Source organism: Bufo gargarizans, chromosome 2, assembly GCF_014858855.1.
Source record: "Bufo gargarizans isolate SCDJY-AF-19 chromosome 2, ASM1485885v1, whole genome shotgun sequence".
Taxonomy (NCBI): domain Eukaryota; kingdom Metazoa; phylum Chordata; class Amphibia; order Anura; family Bufonidae; genus Bufo; species Bufo gargarizans.
This window is the reverse complement of record NC_058081.1, coordinates 296,889,053-296,908,968: the sequence shown is the minus strand read 5'-3', so window position 1 is coordinate 296,908,968 and position 19,916 is coordinate 296,889,053. Positions and strand designations below refer to the sequence as shown.

Genomic DNA, 19,916 nt, shown 5'->3' with positions numbered 1-19,916 from the left:
AATCCAGCCAGCAAAGGAAGCAATATAGATAATAATAATACATTAGTAAGTGGCTTGTATTAACTTTATCTATATGATAAATGCCACTGACTGAAGTGACACGACCCCTTTAACTGCCCAGGTATCGTACAGGTGAATAGTAGTGTATTGTTTTGTACAGTATATACACTATTACTACCTGCAGCCTCACCTCTGTGTAGAAACAGATCAAGGTGTTTGTTGTTTTTTTTTACACACTCAACTTTATTAACAATATCACAATATTACCTACAGATATCTATTTTACAAATCCTCTACAGACAGGCACACAATGATGTAATTACTGTAATGATCACAAAAAAAATCTTCAATCCAACACTAGCCCTAATAATTTATTACATGGATGTGTCCTGTGTGTTGACCCAGCACATGTTTGCCATGTAATACAGCTGCTTACTGAATGTCAGGGTGTAAAGAATGTCACATGACTGATGCCATGTTTTAGTTAGGCCATGGATACATTACAAATGACTGATACATGAGCTATACCACTGACTGCATATAGGGGTCAACTGCCTGATATAAGGTATGTATGCAGAATTTTAAATACATGTTTATTAGAAAATTGTATGATTTCCTTTTAAATAAAGAAACAAATGAAGATTTTTTTTTTTTTTAAATGGAATACCCCTTTAAACCAAAACAGTTACACATTAAAGCTCTTTGGCCTTAATGTACAATCTGGGACTGTCACACTTAGGAGGGAAGGGGGGAACAGGGAATCAGGCCTGACTGACTACTAGTATGAACAGACCCCAAAGGTAGGTGAGTTCATATGCAGGAATACCTAGCGTCCTATCAAACCTTTTAGGACCCTGGTACTAATGGCAGGGACGAGACTACCTGTTCCTCCAAAAGGAAGGACGAACACGAGTCTCCTTCAGGCCTAATACAAACAATAGGGAAATGTAACACACAGAACCCAAACAAAATACAAAAGGGAAACAAAAGACTTAACTTCAAAGGAGCAATGGAAGCACCTAGAACTCAGCCGAAATCCAACCACAATCTATCCAAAGGTCCAAACAGAAGCTATAAACCGCACAGCATTGTGGGAGAAGCAACTATAAATAGAGAAGGTTAAATGACCCTAATAGCTGGGGAAAGAAGGTGTGGCAAGCACCAGACACAACACAGATGTCATTTGATCCAAAAGAAAAACATGTGAGATCAAACCACGTGTTGCCAGTCTCACCAATCTCCTGCCATCTATTGCGGGAACGTCCATGACAGGGACCTAACCTGTAGTTTTCATGTCAATCGTCAATCAGTATGATGTCCTGCCTTAGGATGCACATTCACTATAAAATTAAAGTATTTATTTCTGTAGCAAGAAAGCTAAACCTTGTAAGATTAGCAGATCACCTCAACAGGCTGCAATATACCACGCAACCACTGGGTGGTCAAATAAAGACACATATATAATTTAAAATTAATGTTAACTGAGGAACAAACAGAACACTTACCTGGTGACTTCCTTTTCATATTATTAGCTGCAGATCCGCAAATTCCCAAGCTCATCTTCTTCCATCCAAGATGGCCATACTGCTTCTCAGACTACCTGATGCACACTGTGCATCAGTAGTCTAGGAGACTTCCTGCTTTTCCAGTCCTGCTCTTGGATTGGCCAGCACTGCTCACATGAGCAATACTGGCCAATCCAATGGCAGTAGGAAGGTATCCTGAGAAGCAGTGTGGATGTTTTAGATGTCAGAAGAGGATCCTGGGAATTGGTGTATCTGAAATTAATGTGAATTTTTTCTCTTGATCTGGAGTTTTTTTTTTCAGACTTGGTCACCTTATACCAGGCATCTCAGGTTATGTTGAGCCAAGAAGATAGTTAAAAACGGACAATGCCAATGCTCTGGGTTCTTCTTCTCCCTAGTGGTCTGTGGGCCCCAGCTATAGCAGTCTATTTGAATGAGCCTGCAGATGTGGTACTTGAGATTATGGCTTGAGTTTTGACATGATGTATATTATTAACTGAGAGTGTTTGTATCGTAAATTTACATAGTTATAGAAGTATTTTAAGCATTTTGACTCATTTTGGAAATAAGCCCATGTTCAGGCACTATAAGACACCAGTACCAAACATTTTTCATATTATTTACCTGTCCACTTTAGGAAATAGTATTTCAGATCACTGAGTAATTTTAATTGAAGAAAACAGACCCTCCGCATGAATAGTAGTCTTCATGCGAGTGACATCTATTGTGTTGTTGTACATGCACATGTAAGTAATGCAATGGGGCAGTGCACAGTTATGGTATCTTTTACGTGTAAGATAAATTACAGTAAGCTATAATACCTGCTCATGTGTATATCTGTACAGAGCCATGGGAATGTTTTTGTTCAGCTGGTGACACAGTGGCCTCTGTGGTTAGAATTAACAGGATTACATGAAGGCCACAGCTCAGGAAGCTGTTCAAGTTGACCTGATCATTAAGATGTGACTGTGACATCAGTGCTTGAGATGATTCATCAATTACCTTCCATTGTGCAGGTGTCTTGGGAGTGACCTCAGATCCAATGGTGATAACAGTAAAAATGAAGTAGTAACATATATAGCTGCACTTCATAGCTTGTTATCTGCTTCATTTCTTACAATATACTGTATGTGTGCTTCTTAAATTCTTGTTCCCATCTGTGGCCACCTCTAGCCCCTAACCAATTCTGAGAATGAAAGGGAATGAGGCGCTGCTTTACTTTTCGATTCACACCAGCACTCCTGGCTACCAGACCGTGGAGGCCATGCCGTAGTGGTCGGGAACGCTGCTCTGCACAGGAAAGAAATAAAAAATGCTCAATATTATATCAGAGCTGCATTACCCTCATTCTCAGAACCGATGGGTCAGACCCGAACCGATCGTAAAGTAATTGATTATCCTGGGGTTTGCCATCACTTTATAAGAAACTCAATTTAAGCTGTTAAATGACTACGTGTATATTTTAGTGAAGATTTATGTATCATATTGCATGAAAGTTATGTCATTTATTAGTCTATAGAGAGTGTCCAGAAAGATGGAAACCACAATGAAGACCTAAGGATACATCTCCACTATTAAGCAAAATTTTGAAATGAAATGTTATGGTACAGTTAGAAAATATTCTTTTTCTATTAGGTTGTAAGAAAATACTGTCGCAAGGCAGCATCTATGTAAGAGAAACAGCAAAGCATTTCATGGATATTTAGGTCAAGTTATTTGACAACTGCATTTTAAAAATAGAAGGCCAAACTCTGGGCATTCACAATTAGATCAGGAGGCATGATTCTGTTTTTCCATGCTGAATAGGTTTATTAAAGAGGCTGTCCTAGACTCAAATATTTATGACCTATCCTTAGCATACCATAGGTCATCAATAGCTGGTGGTGGTCCAAATCCCAGCACCCTGTTGATTAGTATTAGAAGGACCCATGGCGCTCAGGCGGGCACTTAAAGAGGACCTTTCACTAGTATGTAAACTAAAAACTAACTCTATCTGTGGGCAGATTTGGACCACCACCAGCTATTGATGACCTACGGTATGCTAAGGATAGGTCATAAATATTTGAGTCTAGGACAGCCTCTTTACTAAACCTATTCAGCATGGAAAAACTTGCTGGCTATAAGCTGTGCGCTGCGATTGGCCAGTGCTGCAGCAAGGGACACGCCGCCTACAAAAAATCAGTCCAGTACAACAGACTGAGCTGAGACACTGGAGCCTATACCGGGCGAACGGAGCGGCGCCCAGGCATACTAGTAAGTGCAGGGGGACCCCTGGGCGCCGCTCTGCCCATAGATAGAGTTAGTTTTTAGTTTATATACTAGTGAAAGGTCCTCTTTAAGCTTCTTCCTAGGTATGTGATGTCATTAGTCGGCTTGAGCGAATTCGGTTCGGATTGCTCTATCCAACCTGGATTCATTTAAAAACTTTGTTTAGAATATGCGCTGAGGCATTGTTCTTCTCACCGCAAGTAACGTGAGACTTGCTTGCTTGAAGTTACAGTCTGGTTCTGCACATAAAGTACTGTTTCAAAATCTGAAACCAAACTCGGGTGTGTGCCTCAGTTCGGCTTCGGATTTTGAATCAGTAATTTATACCCAGACCCGAACTATAGCGTGATGTCACAGGTTACTTGTGGCTAGAAGAACAAGGCTTCAGCGGAGCCAACACATTTTATTGCGGTATGGAGCTGATTAATTAGTTTTCAAACTAATCAGGTTTGGATACAATAGTCCAAACCCGATTCGTTTAATCCTAGTCATCAGTGTTGAGAAAATCGAAGTTAATGAAGTGGACTTCTATCCAAACTTTAGGAGAAATTTTTTTTGTCATGAAGCTGAATTTCCTGAAATGGAGGTAAAAGCAAAACAAACAAAAAAAAAACATACTTACATCAACCATTTTCCCGCGAAGAGGCCGTCACAACCATCTAGATTGAAGATAACATGCCAAGTCTTGCACGCGCTGACATGTGATGTCACCACGTCTGTGAGCTGGCAAGAAACAGTGACATCATCAGTGATGATGCAAGTGATGATGCGAGAAATGGATGAGGTATGTATTTTTTGTTTTTACCCCTGATTTACCCCTAAAAGGTCTCAATGTGACTGTCAGATGCCGAGATCAGCGTTAAACTCACCATCTGAGAGGTTTAATAATGGGGGTGTCACGATCGCCGTTCCCCGTAATTGTGCCCACTACATATACAATGAAATGTGTTTCGTAACAAAGTTGAATAAAATTTTTGAAAACTCATCTCTAGATGTCATGTCCATCACATGATCTTTCTGTAGCTCAGTCTCTTTCAAGTGAATGGGATGAAATTTCAATAACAAGCACAACCACTATACAATGTATGATGCTGGGCCTTGCATACAATGAAAAGGCTTCAGCTGATTGGTGGGGGTGCTGATAGTCAAACCCCAACCAATCAGATATTCATGACCTATCTTGAAGATAAGTCCTCACTATTTAAGTCCCTGACAACGCCTTGTACAGCACCAGCTCAGCTCCTGAGTGGGCAACACACATGTACGGCAGATGTTGGGTTTTTTAAAGATGGCTTCCACTAAGGAGCTGAGCATGTGCCATAGCCAGGAAGTGCCTACTGTTTTTCACAACAGAAGCTGTTAAAAAACAGCAGACACCCACCAATCACAGATATTCAACCCCTCCAGTGCTATGGTCAATTAAAATCACAGCATCTGAGTGGTCATTTATTGGGAGCAAACTGCTTTCCACTGAAATCCATCAGAGAGCTGCTGTGATGGCTCAATCTGTAGCCCTTATCTCTGCCCTCCTGACAGCTCTCTGTCATTGCACCTACTATTTACAAAGTAATTCATCACAAAGCAATTTTTTTTGTAAAATTCAGTGATTTTTAGAGAATTTCACTCATCTCTAATCGCAGATTTGTTGCAGATTTTGTTTGCAGCTGAAATCAGTTCCACACATCTGAATGGGGTTGCTTCTGCAGCATTTTCATGCATTTTTCAAGCCCAGTTTCAATGAATGAGATTTCTGTAACTTCTACTGTGTGTGAATTTATCCTGAGGTCACAGCAGAAGTGCGATCTTGGGTTGGGGTGGGGCAGTGGTTCCAGTAGTTAGCAGTGTAAAAGACTCATACATTAGTAATAATCTTCTGTAGTTTCGCTTGTTATGACTCTGACAGTACTTCATGGGAATGACTTATTAATTCAATGGCAAAACAATGGTTATTTTGAAAGAAAAGGGGGTTTCAAGCTGGTGATATCCTGCTTGGAAGGAGAATGTGCAATATGATCTGCTAAACTGTCAAGACAAGACACAGGAGGTGATGAAGTGTAGTGTGTAATTGCCATGTAGTGACCTATGTGGTAACATCCTAGTGAGGGAGGCTTAAAAAAGAAAATTGGAATTCTGCAGGCGCCGCTCCCGCAAGTGCACCGGAGCAGCTCCACAGTCCCTCCCCTTTGCTGTAGTTGGATGTTACACCCATGGCAGAGGGGAGGATCTATGCAGCTGCTCATACACTGAGCTTGAGCACTGCAGCCTACAGGTCCTCCCCAGTACACTTCCTAATCCTAGAGAGACACCCACAGGGTGCAAAGTCCCTTTGATTTCATACATACGTAGTAAAATGTCAAACCAGAGCCATTTTGAAGTGCCTTACAGTACTATCAAAAATGCAATGGTGTATAATTACAAAGATTTGTTTTCACGAATCAACACCCCATCTCCATGCTAGTATTTCCTATAAATAAGCGTAGTGACCATTTGCAGCTCTGTAGAGCGAGGAGCTGCAGCGCAACAAAGGGGCTGCATGATATTGCACCTGTTCACTTGGAAATACAATAGGTGGCATTTTTAAGGAACGTCCACATACAGTACGAGCACCAGTTGAGGTTTAGTTTAGCAGACCTTAACATTCTTAAGGCATACTTAAAAGCACACCATGCTACATATACTGCAGGAATATCTACATAGATTACTTATGAAAACAGAGAAACTATGTGTAAAGTAACAGTTGTAAAAGACATTCGACCCCATCAAAACTGTGGATGAAAAATGTGGTTGTGTTCTATATAATAACCATTTAGAACCAATTTTTTTTAGTACAATCTGTAACTGTCTGCCCATCCGTCTATCTATTCATCTATCTACTTATCTTGCCATCTTTCATTTCTCTGTAGTCTGATCTGTATTAATTGTTTATTTGGCATTGATTGACATTACTGTACAGGGTTATACATAAAAATCCTATACATGCCTCTACCAGGATGTAAACAATACTTATCTACATAACCCAAGATAGAGTAACTAGTGGTCTCAGTAGCAGCATGGGAGATGTTCACTGACCCCCACATTAAAGGAGTTTTCCAGGATTGCTATAGTATTTAACAGATATGCTCATGTAGTTTCTTTCTTCTTAAATCAACTTTAACTCTCATGACCCATTTTCACCATGTAAATAAATCACTCTGGTTTGTTTCCATCCTGTATGTAACACTTACTGTTGAGTATGCAACCAAACCCATGATGCCCTTCTCCTTTCTCTACCACAGCTCCAGCACTGCCCCTAACAACACCTAAAGTGGCCATATACATGAGAATAAAGTTGGCTGTCGTTTGAAAAACTATCGTGAATCAGCATACGCGATCACCAAAGGCAGACTCTTGTCTGCCGAAAATTCAATCCACCATGCTGGAAAACTTCAGCCAATCACCTGCCATTGTGCTCAAGTACCAGGGAGTCTGTTTTTATATGCAGCCAATCTTTATTTCAAATATATGGCCAGTAGGTATGAGCGAACCCATGGAAATTCGGGTTTGCCGGGTTCGGCCAAACTTCAGGTCAAAGTTCGGGTTCGGGACCTGAACTTGACCCGAACCCGGACCACATTAAAGTCAATGGGGACCCAAACTTCACTTTATTATTTTCTGTTATAACATGGTTAAGACAGAATGCTAAATAAAATGGCCATTGAGGGGTTAAAAAAAATTAAAAAACTCACTTCATCCACTTGATTGCGCAGCCGGTATCCTCTTCTTTCTTCTTTCTGCAGGACCTGCAAAAGGACGTGCGATGACGTGGTGAACACGGTGACGTCACTGCAGGTCCTTCTATCTTCATTCAGCAGGACCTGCGATGACGTCACCGAGCTCACCACGTTGTCGTCATTGCAGGTCCTTTTGCAGGTCCTGCAGAAAGAAGAGGATACCTGCTGCACTATCAAGTGGATGAGGTGAGGTTTTTTTTATTATTTTTAATCCCTTAATGGCCATTTTATTTAGCATTCTGTCTTTAGAATGCTATTTTTTTCCGTTATAACCATGTTATAATGGAAAATAATAAAATCACCCGAACACCAAACCCGAACTTCAGTGAAAAAGTCCAGGTTCGGGTCCGGGTACCCGAACTCGCAAAGTTCGGTACAAACCAAAACTTTGCAGTTTGGGTTTGCTCAACCCTAATGGCCAGCTTTTTAGCTACTTTATAGCTCCTCCCACCCAGCTAGTTACATAGACACCCCCTAGCACTGCCCCTGTTGCTTCTTTGACATACCTATGGGTATAACATCACAAAAATAAAGAGCTGTATGGACATGTGATCACAGCCCAGAGGTGAAGATAGAAGCAATAAAGGTAAAAAAAATACATTACAAAATTACACCAATTGTTAAAGGGTTTATCTCATCTCACATATTGACAGCTTATTGCTAGGATATGCCATGAATATCAGATAGGTGCAGGTCCCACCTCTGGGACCAGCACCTATCTCCAGACCAGGCCTCTCAATATGAAGGATGGTGGACATTGCAAGCATGGCCACCCTCCATTCACTGCTATGGGAGTTCCAAAAACAGCCAAGCGCTTGGCTATTTACATCAATCCCATATTGGTGAATGGAGAGGTGGGTGGTGCACTCTGCATTAACCACTGTAGGACCTCCAAAAATAGTTGAGTGCACTCGCTTGACTATTTTCAGAACTCCCATAGCAGTAAATGGAGAGCGCCTGCACATGCGTGGGGTGCTTTACTTCACTTTGCAGACTCTGTTCTGGAGATAAGAGTGTGTCCCATAGTTTGACCTGTACCTTTGTGACTTTGATAGTACTGTATATCCTAGTGATATTCCATCAGTCTGAGATAGGCCAACGCCTTTACAGTAAGCATAAAAACCTTGTTTCCAGACAGAAAGTTCTAGTAATTTGCTATATGATAGTATGTGCTTTTTAATACTGTTAACTACATACAGTGTAGTAAAGGGGGCATTTTAATTTTGCTCCATTCAGCTAAATACCTATTTCTTTGGCATACCTATTGCAACTGTCTTAAAGTGGTTTTCAGTATTCATGGGTTATACTCAGGCTAGATTATCAATATCAGATCAGTGGTGCTCCAACTTCCGGCATCCCTGAAGAGGCAGCGGCACTTAGTTGTACCATTCAATGTATGCCATTCAGTATTAAATCTTACACATATTTCTATTTGTATTCCTATTTTATAGCTTAAACCATAAAGTGCACTCATATGAAAGTATAATATAGTTATTTATGCTGTGTAGTAAATATTTTCTATTTGAAAGTGGAAAATGGATGGGAAAGTGTCAATACAGTCTACCTGAGTTAATCATTCACTATCAATGAATGTATAGAATCCTGTGATTCAATGTATTCTAGAGGGTAGATGATCTTATTTTTCAGTACCTAGTTGCTGACATAATATTGAGTCATTCATTTTTGGCTACAGGAAAGGAGCTTAGCTCACAGGAGTTGCAAATGTGTATACCTTGTGTGTGTTGTTGAACGCATGTTTGCACCAGTTAGACTCCCTTTGTGATGTGGATATAGTGATATAAAGACATACTGTTGATTATAGTCTCTAGTATAAAGAAAAGACAAAAAAACATAGCTGGATATTTGCCAAGGACTGCAGCTGCTGTTCCCCACTGTTTCCCTAATGCTTAATAACAGCTAAACATAAATTCTAAAACCTCATGTGGTGCCAAGCTATGAATGCAGGACCTACAAATCTGTGGAATAATAATAATCTTTCCATTACTTCTTAATTTTCAAAGACAAGATATGTGATGAGGCCTTGGGCACGTCCCTATGCCAAAGGCATAAGGACATTGCAGCTTTCTGCTGGCTAAATTTAAATATGCATTCTACTATTTCTTTTACATTTATGAATTTTTTGGTTGTTTTTTCTGGCATTCACAACAATCTCAAGCATTTTTAGAACTTCAATTCTATGCCCCGCTGGAATATTGCAGAAACATTTTGGTGCAAACAGGAATTATTTATTTTCTCATGTAAAGGTAAAACGTCATTAGCAGTTATTGTCACATTAAGTGGTAAGCATGATGGTTGTACTTTCTAGCGGAGGAACAGAGTTTTGTGGTTTCTCTCATGTTTGGTGGGCACAGAACAGTTGCAGTTTCTGAGTGAGGCCTATCAGGGCCACTTCCACTTCCATCCTCTGCATCGTCTCCTTCGGTATTCGCTGCACAAGTAGCTAGCTAGCCAATAATACCGGTCTTCTATCCATAGTGCAATGCCCTTTGTCACAGTTTAAGCTCATAGTTCACACAGTCCATAAATGGTTACTACCTATAACAGGCTACCACTTTAACTTGGAAATGCAGTGCACATTTATACTTGCATAGTTCTACACTTGCAGGAGGAGGGTGTTTACAGACACTGATGTGTGATTCAGTGTTAACTGATCTGTCAGTTTGTAGACATGGTCCTTGGCTTCGTCCAGTCATAGCACACTTTCTCATACATCCTGAACTTCTATTTGGTCTTTGGTCAGGCCATAGTGTGACTAGTCCTAAAACGATGCTCTTGGACAATACTGACAGTGTCTCAGACTTCCCAGCCTCTGTGGCTCTCTTTCAATCTCCAATAACTCCTCATCTCCAGGATTTCCAGGCCTCATCTCAATCTCCTTACATAGTAGTTTATTGGACTCCACTCTTCCTAAGCTTCAATGACCTCTTTGACCTCTTTGACTTCCACACCCACTGACATGCTCCTCTGTGGCTGTCTAGTCCCAGACATCTGCCCATTTTCATAGCAGATCTTTGGAATCCTTGTATTTGGGTGTTAGAACTAGACATGAGCAAATCTATTTCTTAGAATTAAAATTTGACCCAAATTTCTTCATAATCATCTGGGTAGAATTGAGAGCCAAAAGAGGCTTAATTTTCTGTTCCTTTTGGAAAGTTATTTTGCATACCCAGCAGAGGCTTGTCTGTTCTATAAGACTCCTCTCGTACCCGAATGGAATTTTTTTGCAGTTTCAGACAAATTTAAATAACTTTTTAGAAATTCACTTATCCTGAGTTTCAACACTGAGAGGAGTTGACAATTTGGAAAAGAGTTGCTGCTCACTGAGCAAGCACTCTTTGGGGTAGATGTGGGGGAGGGTGGTAGCGAGGAGGCTGAGGAAAGTGAGGTAGCTAGCTGGATAACAGTTACAAAGCGGGGTAGAGGGAAGAGTGCCAGGGAGGCTAGCCCTGATCTGACACACCCCAACAAGTTTGCAAGGTTGGAAGATGAGGGGAATGTCAGTTCAGAGAGAGCACTGCTGCAGCTGGACACTTCCTCTGCCAGTCAGGAGAATGACAGCTCCAGTAAACAGGGGACCAGGAGAGCAGGGCAGGCCAGACAGGTGCTGGTAGTGGGAGACTCAATTATTAGGGGTACAGATAGGGTGATCTGTCACAAAGACCGGGATCGTCAAACGGTGTGTTGCCAGAACCCTGACTAATAAAACTGGGGAACTGGAATTAGTGATGTGTGAGGAGAACTATGACATAGTGGTAATAACTGCGACATGGCTGGATGATAGTTATGACTGGGTAGTTAATGTACAGGGTTACAGTCTGTTTAGAAATGACTGCCAAAACCGGAGAGGGGGAGGGGTCTGCCTCTATGTAAAGTCCTGTCTAAGGCTACTTTCACGCTTGCAGCAGAGTGATCTGGCTAGCAGTTCCGTCACCAAAACTGGCTGCGGATCCGGCAATCTGCATGCAAACAGACAGCATTTGTAGAAGGATCCGGATGTGGAGCCGTCTTACAAATGTATTGCAAGAACGGATCCATCTCTCCGTATGTCATCCTCATAACAGAAGGAAGGATTCAGCATTGCGGTATTTTTAATGACGGATCCGGCACTAATACATTTCAATGTAAATTAATACCGGATCCAGAATTTTGGACAGCGATAATATCGCAGCATGCTGCGGTATTTCCTCCATCCAAAACGCCGTTCAGTGACTGAATTGATGACATCCTGATGCATCCTGAATGGATTTCTCTCTATTCAGAATGCATGGGGATGAAACTGATCAGTTATCCTTAGTCCGAGAAGATATAAGTGAGGGACATGAACATGTGAATTCACTGTGGGAACCCAGATATAGATTAAACGTGTTTAGTAGAGGTCTAAAGTAAGTTGACTTACTAATGTACTCAGTGGTCTCCAAACTGTAACTAATAAACTGAGTGTACCTTATTATTCTAAGTTAAAATATAACTTGTATTTAATTCAGATAAAATGAATTGAGACACTTGATAGAGTGTGTGACTGCACTATCTGAAGAGGGAGCTGAGAGATACTGACACATGTATGGCCCTTATCAGTTCCTTTGCGGATGGGGGAAATCTAACAGTAGAAAAATGAAGGGGGTTCTCACCACTTAAGAGCTTTCTCTATACCAACTACTCTATAGACAGGAAATCCCTCAACGGCTGTAGTAGGAGCACCCGCCCTGAGAAGGACAACCCCCAACCGCTGGAACCTCGGACCTGTGCTAAAAATCCCTTACAGCTACCCTCCCTAACAGATCTATTCCATCAACCGACGCATTTTGTTATGTAAAGATTGGCTCTTCAGGATGGATTTGGATATCGCAGAGCACTATAAGCAGTGGCAGCGCTTCTGCTTACATCCGCAAAGGAACTGATAAGGGCCATACATGTGTCAGTATCTCTCAGCTCCCTCTTCAGATAGTGCAGTCACACACTCTATCGAGTGTCTCAATTCATTTTATCTGAATTAAATAACAGTTATATTTTAACTTACAATAATAAGGTACACTCAGTTTATTAGTTACACTACCCAGATATAGACTGGGAAACAGAAACTTGTATATCTCATAAAGGAAACATAAAGGAAACAGGTTCTTGGCAATAACCAAAGAAAATTACCTTTCACAACTAGTACAGAACCCGACTAGAGAGATGGCCATACTAGTCTTAATATTAACCAATAGACCTGACAGAACAACAGATGTGACTATAAAATAATAACCTTCCAATTATCTTTTAAAAGAGTGTTTCTTCAGGGAGTAACAAAAATATCAAACTTCAAAAAAGCTAAATTTAGCCAACTAAGAGAGGCCATAGGCCTAACTAACTGGGACATAGTCCTCAAAAATAAAAATAAAGCCACAAAATGGGATATTTTTAAAAGCATCCTAAAGTCTAATTGTGAGAGGTACATACCTTATGGGAATAAAAGGTTAAAGAACAAGAAGAAACCAATGTGTATAAATAGAAATGTAAAGAAAGCAATAAATGACAAAAATAAAGCATTTAAATCACTAAAACAGGAGGGTAGCGAGGAAGCACTGAAAAACTATAAGGAAAAAAATAGAATATGTAAAAAACTAATAAAACCGGCCAAACTAGAGACCGAGAGATTAATTGCCAAAGAGAGCAAAACTAACCCTAAAATGTTCTTCAATTATATAAATGGTAAAACGTATAAATCTGAAGGTGTCGGCCCTTTACAGAGTGATGAGGGGGAGTTGCAGAGAGCGATGAGGAGAAAGCAAAGCTATTAAATATTTTTTTTCTCCAATGTATTCACTGAAGAAAATAAACTGTCAGATGAAATGCAGAATGTAAAAGTAAATTCCCCATTAAAACTGCCCTGTCTGACCCAGGAAGAAGTACAGTGTCATCTTAAAAAGATTAAAATAGACAAATTGCCAGGACCAGATGGCATACACCCCCGTATCCTAAGAGAATTAAGTAATGTCATAGCCAGACCCTTATTTCTGATAGTTAAGGACTCTATACTGACAGGGAGTGTTCCACAGGATTGGCGCATAGCGAATGTGGTGTCAATATTCAAAAAGGGTCCAAAAACAGAGCCTGAAAACTATAGGCTGGTAAGTTTAACATCCGTCGTGGGTAAGCAGTTTGAAGCTTTTCTAAGAGATGCTTTCTTGGAGCACCTCAATGAAAATAAGCAAATAACGCCATATAAGCATGGCTTCATGAGGGATCGGTCATGTCAAACTAATTTAATCAGTTTCTATGAGGAGGTAAGTTTGAGACTTGACAGCGGCGAATCAATGGATGTTGTATATCTGGACTTCTCCAAAGCATTTGACACTGTACTGCATAAAAGGTTAGTATATAAAATGAGAATTCTCGGACTGGGAGAAAATGGGGTATGTGGGTAAGTAACTGGCTCAGTAATAGAAAACAGAGGGTGGTTATTAACAGTACACACTCAGATTGGGTCACTGTCACTAGTGGAGTACCTCAGGGGTCAGAATTGGGCCCTATTCTCTTAATATATTTATTAATGATCTTGTAGAAGGCTTGCACAGTAAAATATACATTTTTACAGATGACACTAAACTGTGTAAAGTAATTAACACGAAAGAGGACAGTATACTGCTAGAGAGGGATCTGGATAGATTGGAGGCTTGGGCAGATAAGTGGCAGATGAGGTTTAACACTGACAAATGTAAGGTTATTCACATGGGTAGGAATAATGCAAGTCACCCGTACATACTAAATGGTAAAACACTGGGTAAGGCCTCATGCACACGACCGTTCCGTTTTTTTGCGGTCCGCAAACCGCGGATCCGCAAAAAACGGAAGCCGCCCGTGTGCCTTCCGCAATTTGTGGAACGGAATGGGCGGCCCATTATAGAAATGTCTATTTTTGTCCTTAGAAACCTCTGGCTGGCATGCCTCACCTCGGAAACAGCCAGCAGAGGACCTTGGTTCGTTTGTATTCCTCCTCTTAGCTTTTTTCATTGGTGCTTCAGATCAATTTTGCCTTTCAGTATGACGCTATAAACCTGGTTCAAAGCCAGTTATTTAGAGATATGGTTAAGGTCACTTTACAGTGTACTGGGCTAATATCATCCAATGAAAGAGCAAACACTCGTTCATAAAGTGAAAGTATTGTTCATGTGGTCACCTAAATCATTGTTTCTGGGCAGCAGATTGGCCAGTGTAAACTAGGGTTGCCAACTTTTTCTTCAAGCCAAACCCGAACACGGGTGGAATGCATCGGGACCGGAAGTTACGTTCCAGAGGCCGGAAGTGGGTCCAGCTGTGGAGTGCAAGCTGTAACTGAGGAACTGGCCAAGCAGACAGGATATCAGAGAGGACAGTGGAACGGGCCAAGCAGACAGGATATCAGAGAGGACAGTAGGGTAAAAGGAAACACAAGGAGCAACAATTGTAAAAGAAAACATTTAAAGGAGGGAGGGAGTGTCTGAAGACAGCGCCGTCCTGCGCTAGCATCACAGCTGATCACCCGTAGTGACAGCTGATCGTCCCCGCTCCTGACACCTCATCGGCCGCCGCCGCTGACTGACACCCGACGCCGACGCTCACCTCCAGCTGTCAGGTGTGCAAGTCTGCAGTTTGAATCCTGTGCCCGGGTCTGAGAAAGGCTTGTACCCGGGCACAGGATTACAAATTCCCGTACGGGTGGCAACCCTAGTGTAAACGGTGATCTGCTGCCCTTAAACAAATATTCTCTGTGGGGATGAGAGACCGCCTATCCCCATACATGATTTCTCTATGTAAATGCAGTTGTCATCTCTTCTGATGAGCAGGCAATTATCAGGAGTGAACGGTTCATTCCCGATAATTGGCAGCTGAGTCGGAAAGTGTAAATGAGCCTTTAGAATATTTCACCTGGGGCAAAGATACTTTTCTGACCACTCCTTTTAGCTCCTGAATTTTCTTTTTTTTTTTTTTATAGATTAAACATCACTTGAAACTAATATTGGGGTGGTTCCTCGTAGACACTGAGGGAGTGACACTTAAAGGGGCTGGCCACCCTAAGTATCAAAAATCCAAAGTGCCCCAGACTATAGCCAAAACCATTAAGTATTTATATTGTGTGACATGTACTGGCTATACATCATTTTTCTAACTTGTTAACCATGACATGCCTTCATGTAGGAGCATCTCAGACCAGCTGTGTGAGAGGAGCAGCTGTAAAGTGAAAGTATAAATCCCAGCATGCATTGCAGCAAGCATGTTCAGAGGAGCAGTCACATGTCATCCCCGCCCACCTGTGTTTCCATAGAGACATGTCTTTGATAAGAACACAGAGCAGAAGGGCCATAAACAGGACAGACACTGGGATTGCTCATAGTTTATGGTCCACAGCGCTTCCCTGGCTCTGCTAGATTTTGGCAGGATCCTCTCAGTACAGGGGAAACAGAGTGGCCAGAGCCTGCAGTCAGATCAGCCATCACAGCTTGCCCTCAGTCTCCCTTCTTCCTGCAAAAGTTTCTTTATTTTAGCTTTTAACAAGTGTCCCTGCTAAGCCCCTGCCAGCCCTGCAGAGCCAGGAGTGCCTGTCACAGAAGGAAAGCACCTCTGATACAAGCAGGGTGCTTTAGGACCCAGACAGCATAACATTCCTTCAGGCATGGACGAGGTAGCTCCTCCATGGCATGTGCAGGGATGGACGAGACAGGCAGCTGTGAGAGCAGGACAGGAGGGGCTTGGTGAAAGCGGGACAGGAGGGGTCGTGGTGAGAGCAGGACAGGAGGGGGCATGGTGAGAGCAGGACAGGAGGGGGCTTGGTGAGAGCAGGACAGGAGGGGGCGTGGTGAGAGCAGGACAGGAGGGGGCGTGTTGAGAGCAGGGCAGGAGGGGGCGTGGTTAGAGCAGGAAAGGAGGGGGCGTGGTGAGAGCAGGACAGGAGGGGGCGTGTTGAGAGCAGGACAGGAGGGGGCGTGGTGAGAGCAGGACAGGAGGGGGCGTGGTGAGAGCAGGACAGGAGGGGGCGTGTTGAGAGCAGGGCAGGAGGGGGCGTGGTGAGAGCAGGACAGGAGGGGGCGTGGTGAGAGCAGGAAAGGAGTGGGCGTGTTGAGAGCAGGACAGGAGGGGTCGTGGTGAGAGAAGGACAGGAGGGGGTGTGGTGAGAGCAGAACAGGAGGGGGCATAGTGAGAGCAGGACAGGAGGGGTCATTGTGAGAGTGGGACAGGAGGGGGGGGGGCGTGGTGAGAGCGGGACAGGAGGGGTCATTGTGAGAGTGGGACAGAAGGAGGTGTGGTGAGAGCAGGACAGGAGGTGGCGTGGTGAGAGCAGGACCGGATAGGGCGTGGTGAGAACGGGACAGGATGGGCCGTGGTGAGAGCGGGACAGGAGGGGTCGTGGTGAGAGCGGGACAGGAGGGGTCATGGTAAGAGCTGGACAGGAGGGGTTGTGGTGAGAGCAGGACAGGAGGGGGCGTGGTGAGAGCAGGACCGGATGGGGCGTGGTGAGAGCGGGACAGGATGGGCTGTGGTGAGAGCGGGACAGGAGGGGTCGTGGTGAGAGCGGGACAGGAGGGGTCGTGGTGAGAGCGGGACAGGAGGGGTCGTGGTGAGAGCGGGACAGGAGGGGTCGTGGTGAGAGCGGGACAGGAGGGGGCATGGTGAGAGCGGGACAGGAGGGGGCATGGTGAGAGCGGGACAGGAAGAGGCGTGGTGAGAGCAAGACAGGAGGGGCGGGGTGAGAGCAGGACAGGAGGGGGCGTGGTGAGAGCAGAACATGAGGGGCCGTGGTGAGAGCAGGAAAGGAGGGGGCGTGGTGAGAGCAGGACAGGAGTGGGCGTGTTGAGAGCAGGACAGGAGGGGGCGTGTTGAGAGCAGGACAGGAGGGGGAGTGTTGAGAGCAGGACAGGAGGGGGCGTGGTGAGAGCAGGACAGGAGGGGGTGTGCTGAGAGCAGGACAGGAGGGGGCGTGGTGAGAGCAGGACAGGAGGGGGCGTGTTGAGAGCAGGACAGGAGGGGTTGTGGTGAAATCAGGACAGGAGGGGGCGTGGTGAGAGCAGGTGAGGAGAGAGAGTGGTGAGATCAGGACAGGAGAGAGAGTGGTGAGATCAGGACAGGAGAGAGAGTGGTGAGATCAGGACAGGAGGGGTCGTGGAGAGAGCAGGACAGGTGGGGGTGCAGCTGCCAATAGCAGGAAAACCAGACAGATCTGCTTAAGAAGATATATTAGTAAGTGCAATATCTACCTACTTTCTTTATAGGTTTAATACGTGCTAACAGAGTGGCCAACCCCTTTAAAGTACTAAGGAGGATTTGAAACTGTGGACGATTAATCCTTCTTTTCAGTATTTCAAGGGGATGTAGTCACAAACTGTCACATTAAAAATGGGATATAAAATGATTGTGGTTTGGTTTTATACATACTGGGGTTATGTCCTAATATAAAGTAAAGAAAGCCTTTTAAGGTGTATCATATAAAACAACAATGTGTTTCTGATTATAAATTAGTTTTATAACCGCACTTTATAGGGAAGACATTCATCCCCTACCCCTGTGAAGAGTAATTTATGACTGCACACATTTATTTCCATTTCTCATGGAAATCCGTTGACCAACCAGTATGTTTTTTGGATTACTGGAGGAGCACAAAGGGACATCATGCAAACCCTACCCAGATGTTGCCTTAAACAAGCCCATAAATTTTAAAGCACAGAAGTACATTTATTTCTATTACATCCAGGAATTTCTCTCACTTTGATTGTACAGATTCAGCAATTCATAATATATTATCATCACCATTTACATTTGCTCCAATAATAAAGCAGATGAGCCATTGGGAACCGAAATTCCTTCATGCCACTGGAGGGATTTACAAGGTAATGGTCGGAAATTTGAATACCGACCTTTAAGCTTATTATTGGATTTTCCAACTTTTAGAAGGTTAATATCTAGTAACCAGCAGTAACACTTTATCCGTTCTTTAATGCAGTCCATTTTCTTGATATTTAACACATGCAAGAATAAATGATTAGAACTCTTGTTTTCTTGGAATTCTCAGAAATAATTTGCCATGTTCCTTCTCCAAATTGTTAGAATATTTTGGAATAAAGTGAAAAGCTGTGTTGTACTGCCAGTTATCAGTTGTCACATTGTCAGTGGCATAATAAAACCTCCACATTGTCACTTGCATACATTTTGCATTGGCACACTTCTCATGCAGAGCTTTTCAGTGTGGTCTTTCATTGAGAGTCGTGCTCTCTCCCAGGCACACACACTCACAGTGTTAGGTCTTCTATGGATGCTTTCATAGCTTTCTTCTGCTGTGTTAAACTTGGTTTTATATGAAGTAGGTGGACTGCTGATCTGCCAGCATGCCATTCTGGATTTGGCCTTTATGAATTGTCCTACAGCTGACAATAAATGCTTTATTAGAGATTCCCAATTAGCAACTATCGTTCCTGCGAAACACTGATGATGACTGTGGTGAATGTGAAGTATTCATTGCTTTTGTAACGTAAATTTCAGACTGGCACATTGAGTAGAGCAACACTAAGTGACTTGTTATTTTCCTTCATGTTGCAGACTGAGAATGTTGATATCTGTCTGAACTTTCTGGCAGCCCGAGGAGTTAATTTGCAAGGCCTCTCTGCAGAAGGTAAGACAATCCACCATACACTAGCTTGGTCTCCAGGCTCCGTTCCTTCACACTGATAATTTAAAAAGCAGATAATCTACATTTCTAAGCATTGGTATTTATCATTTGAAGTAGTATAATTTCATGTTTCGTGAAATCTATACTGGCTTTAACATCAATAAGTTACCCTATGTCCTGAAATCTAGACATTCTGAACTATTATAATAATCCAGACCTTGGTTAACCTTGGAATTCCATTGTTTAAGGTGCCTGGACTAGGTTGTGTCAGCACTAAACATTGCCAACTCTTTTAATGCTAACATAGTCAGGAAGGCGATAAAAGTGGTTTTCATTGAATCCAATGATAGATGCCTATTGCTTACTCATGTCCTCATAGCAAAGGTTGACCGAATGGGAAAATAATAGACTTTTGGAACAATTACTACCAAGAATATTTTTATTGTTTGGTCTAAGTTGCAAGTAACCAAAGTACAAAATCTTTGGATTTTCAGGAGTAAATATTTCTCCTTGCAATAATTTTCTGACATAAAATAGGATCTTGTTTTCATTTAGGTCACAAGTGAATGCCATGTCACAGCAAACGTAGTGTACCCTTCACAATAACTTTGTCCAATAGTGTTTCTTACTAGTCCTGACTGCAAGGAAATGTCATGTGAGTTCTCTTGCTTCTGGTGTGTGGCCCAGAAGGGTCTCATAGAAGAGAAATACATC

General features: G+C 42.7%; 1 protein-coding gene across 5 annotated transcripts in view; it reads left to right on the top strand.

Moving 5' to 3' along the window:
- NAV3 (neuron navigator 3) overlaps positions 1 to 19,916 on the top strand; it is a 542,271-nt gene that overhangs the window by 308,651 nt on the left and 213,704 nt on the right. For all 5 annotated transcript variants that reach the window (XM_044280408.1, XM_044280405.1, XM_044280407.1 and 2 more), the window contains one exon: positions 19,133 to 19,205. In XM_044280408.1, coding sequence (XP_044136343.1) covers positions 19,133 to 19,205 — 73 coding nt within the window. The remainder of the gene's footprint in view (positions 1 to 19,132; positions 19,206 to 19,916) is intronic.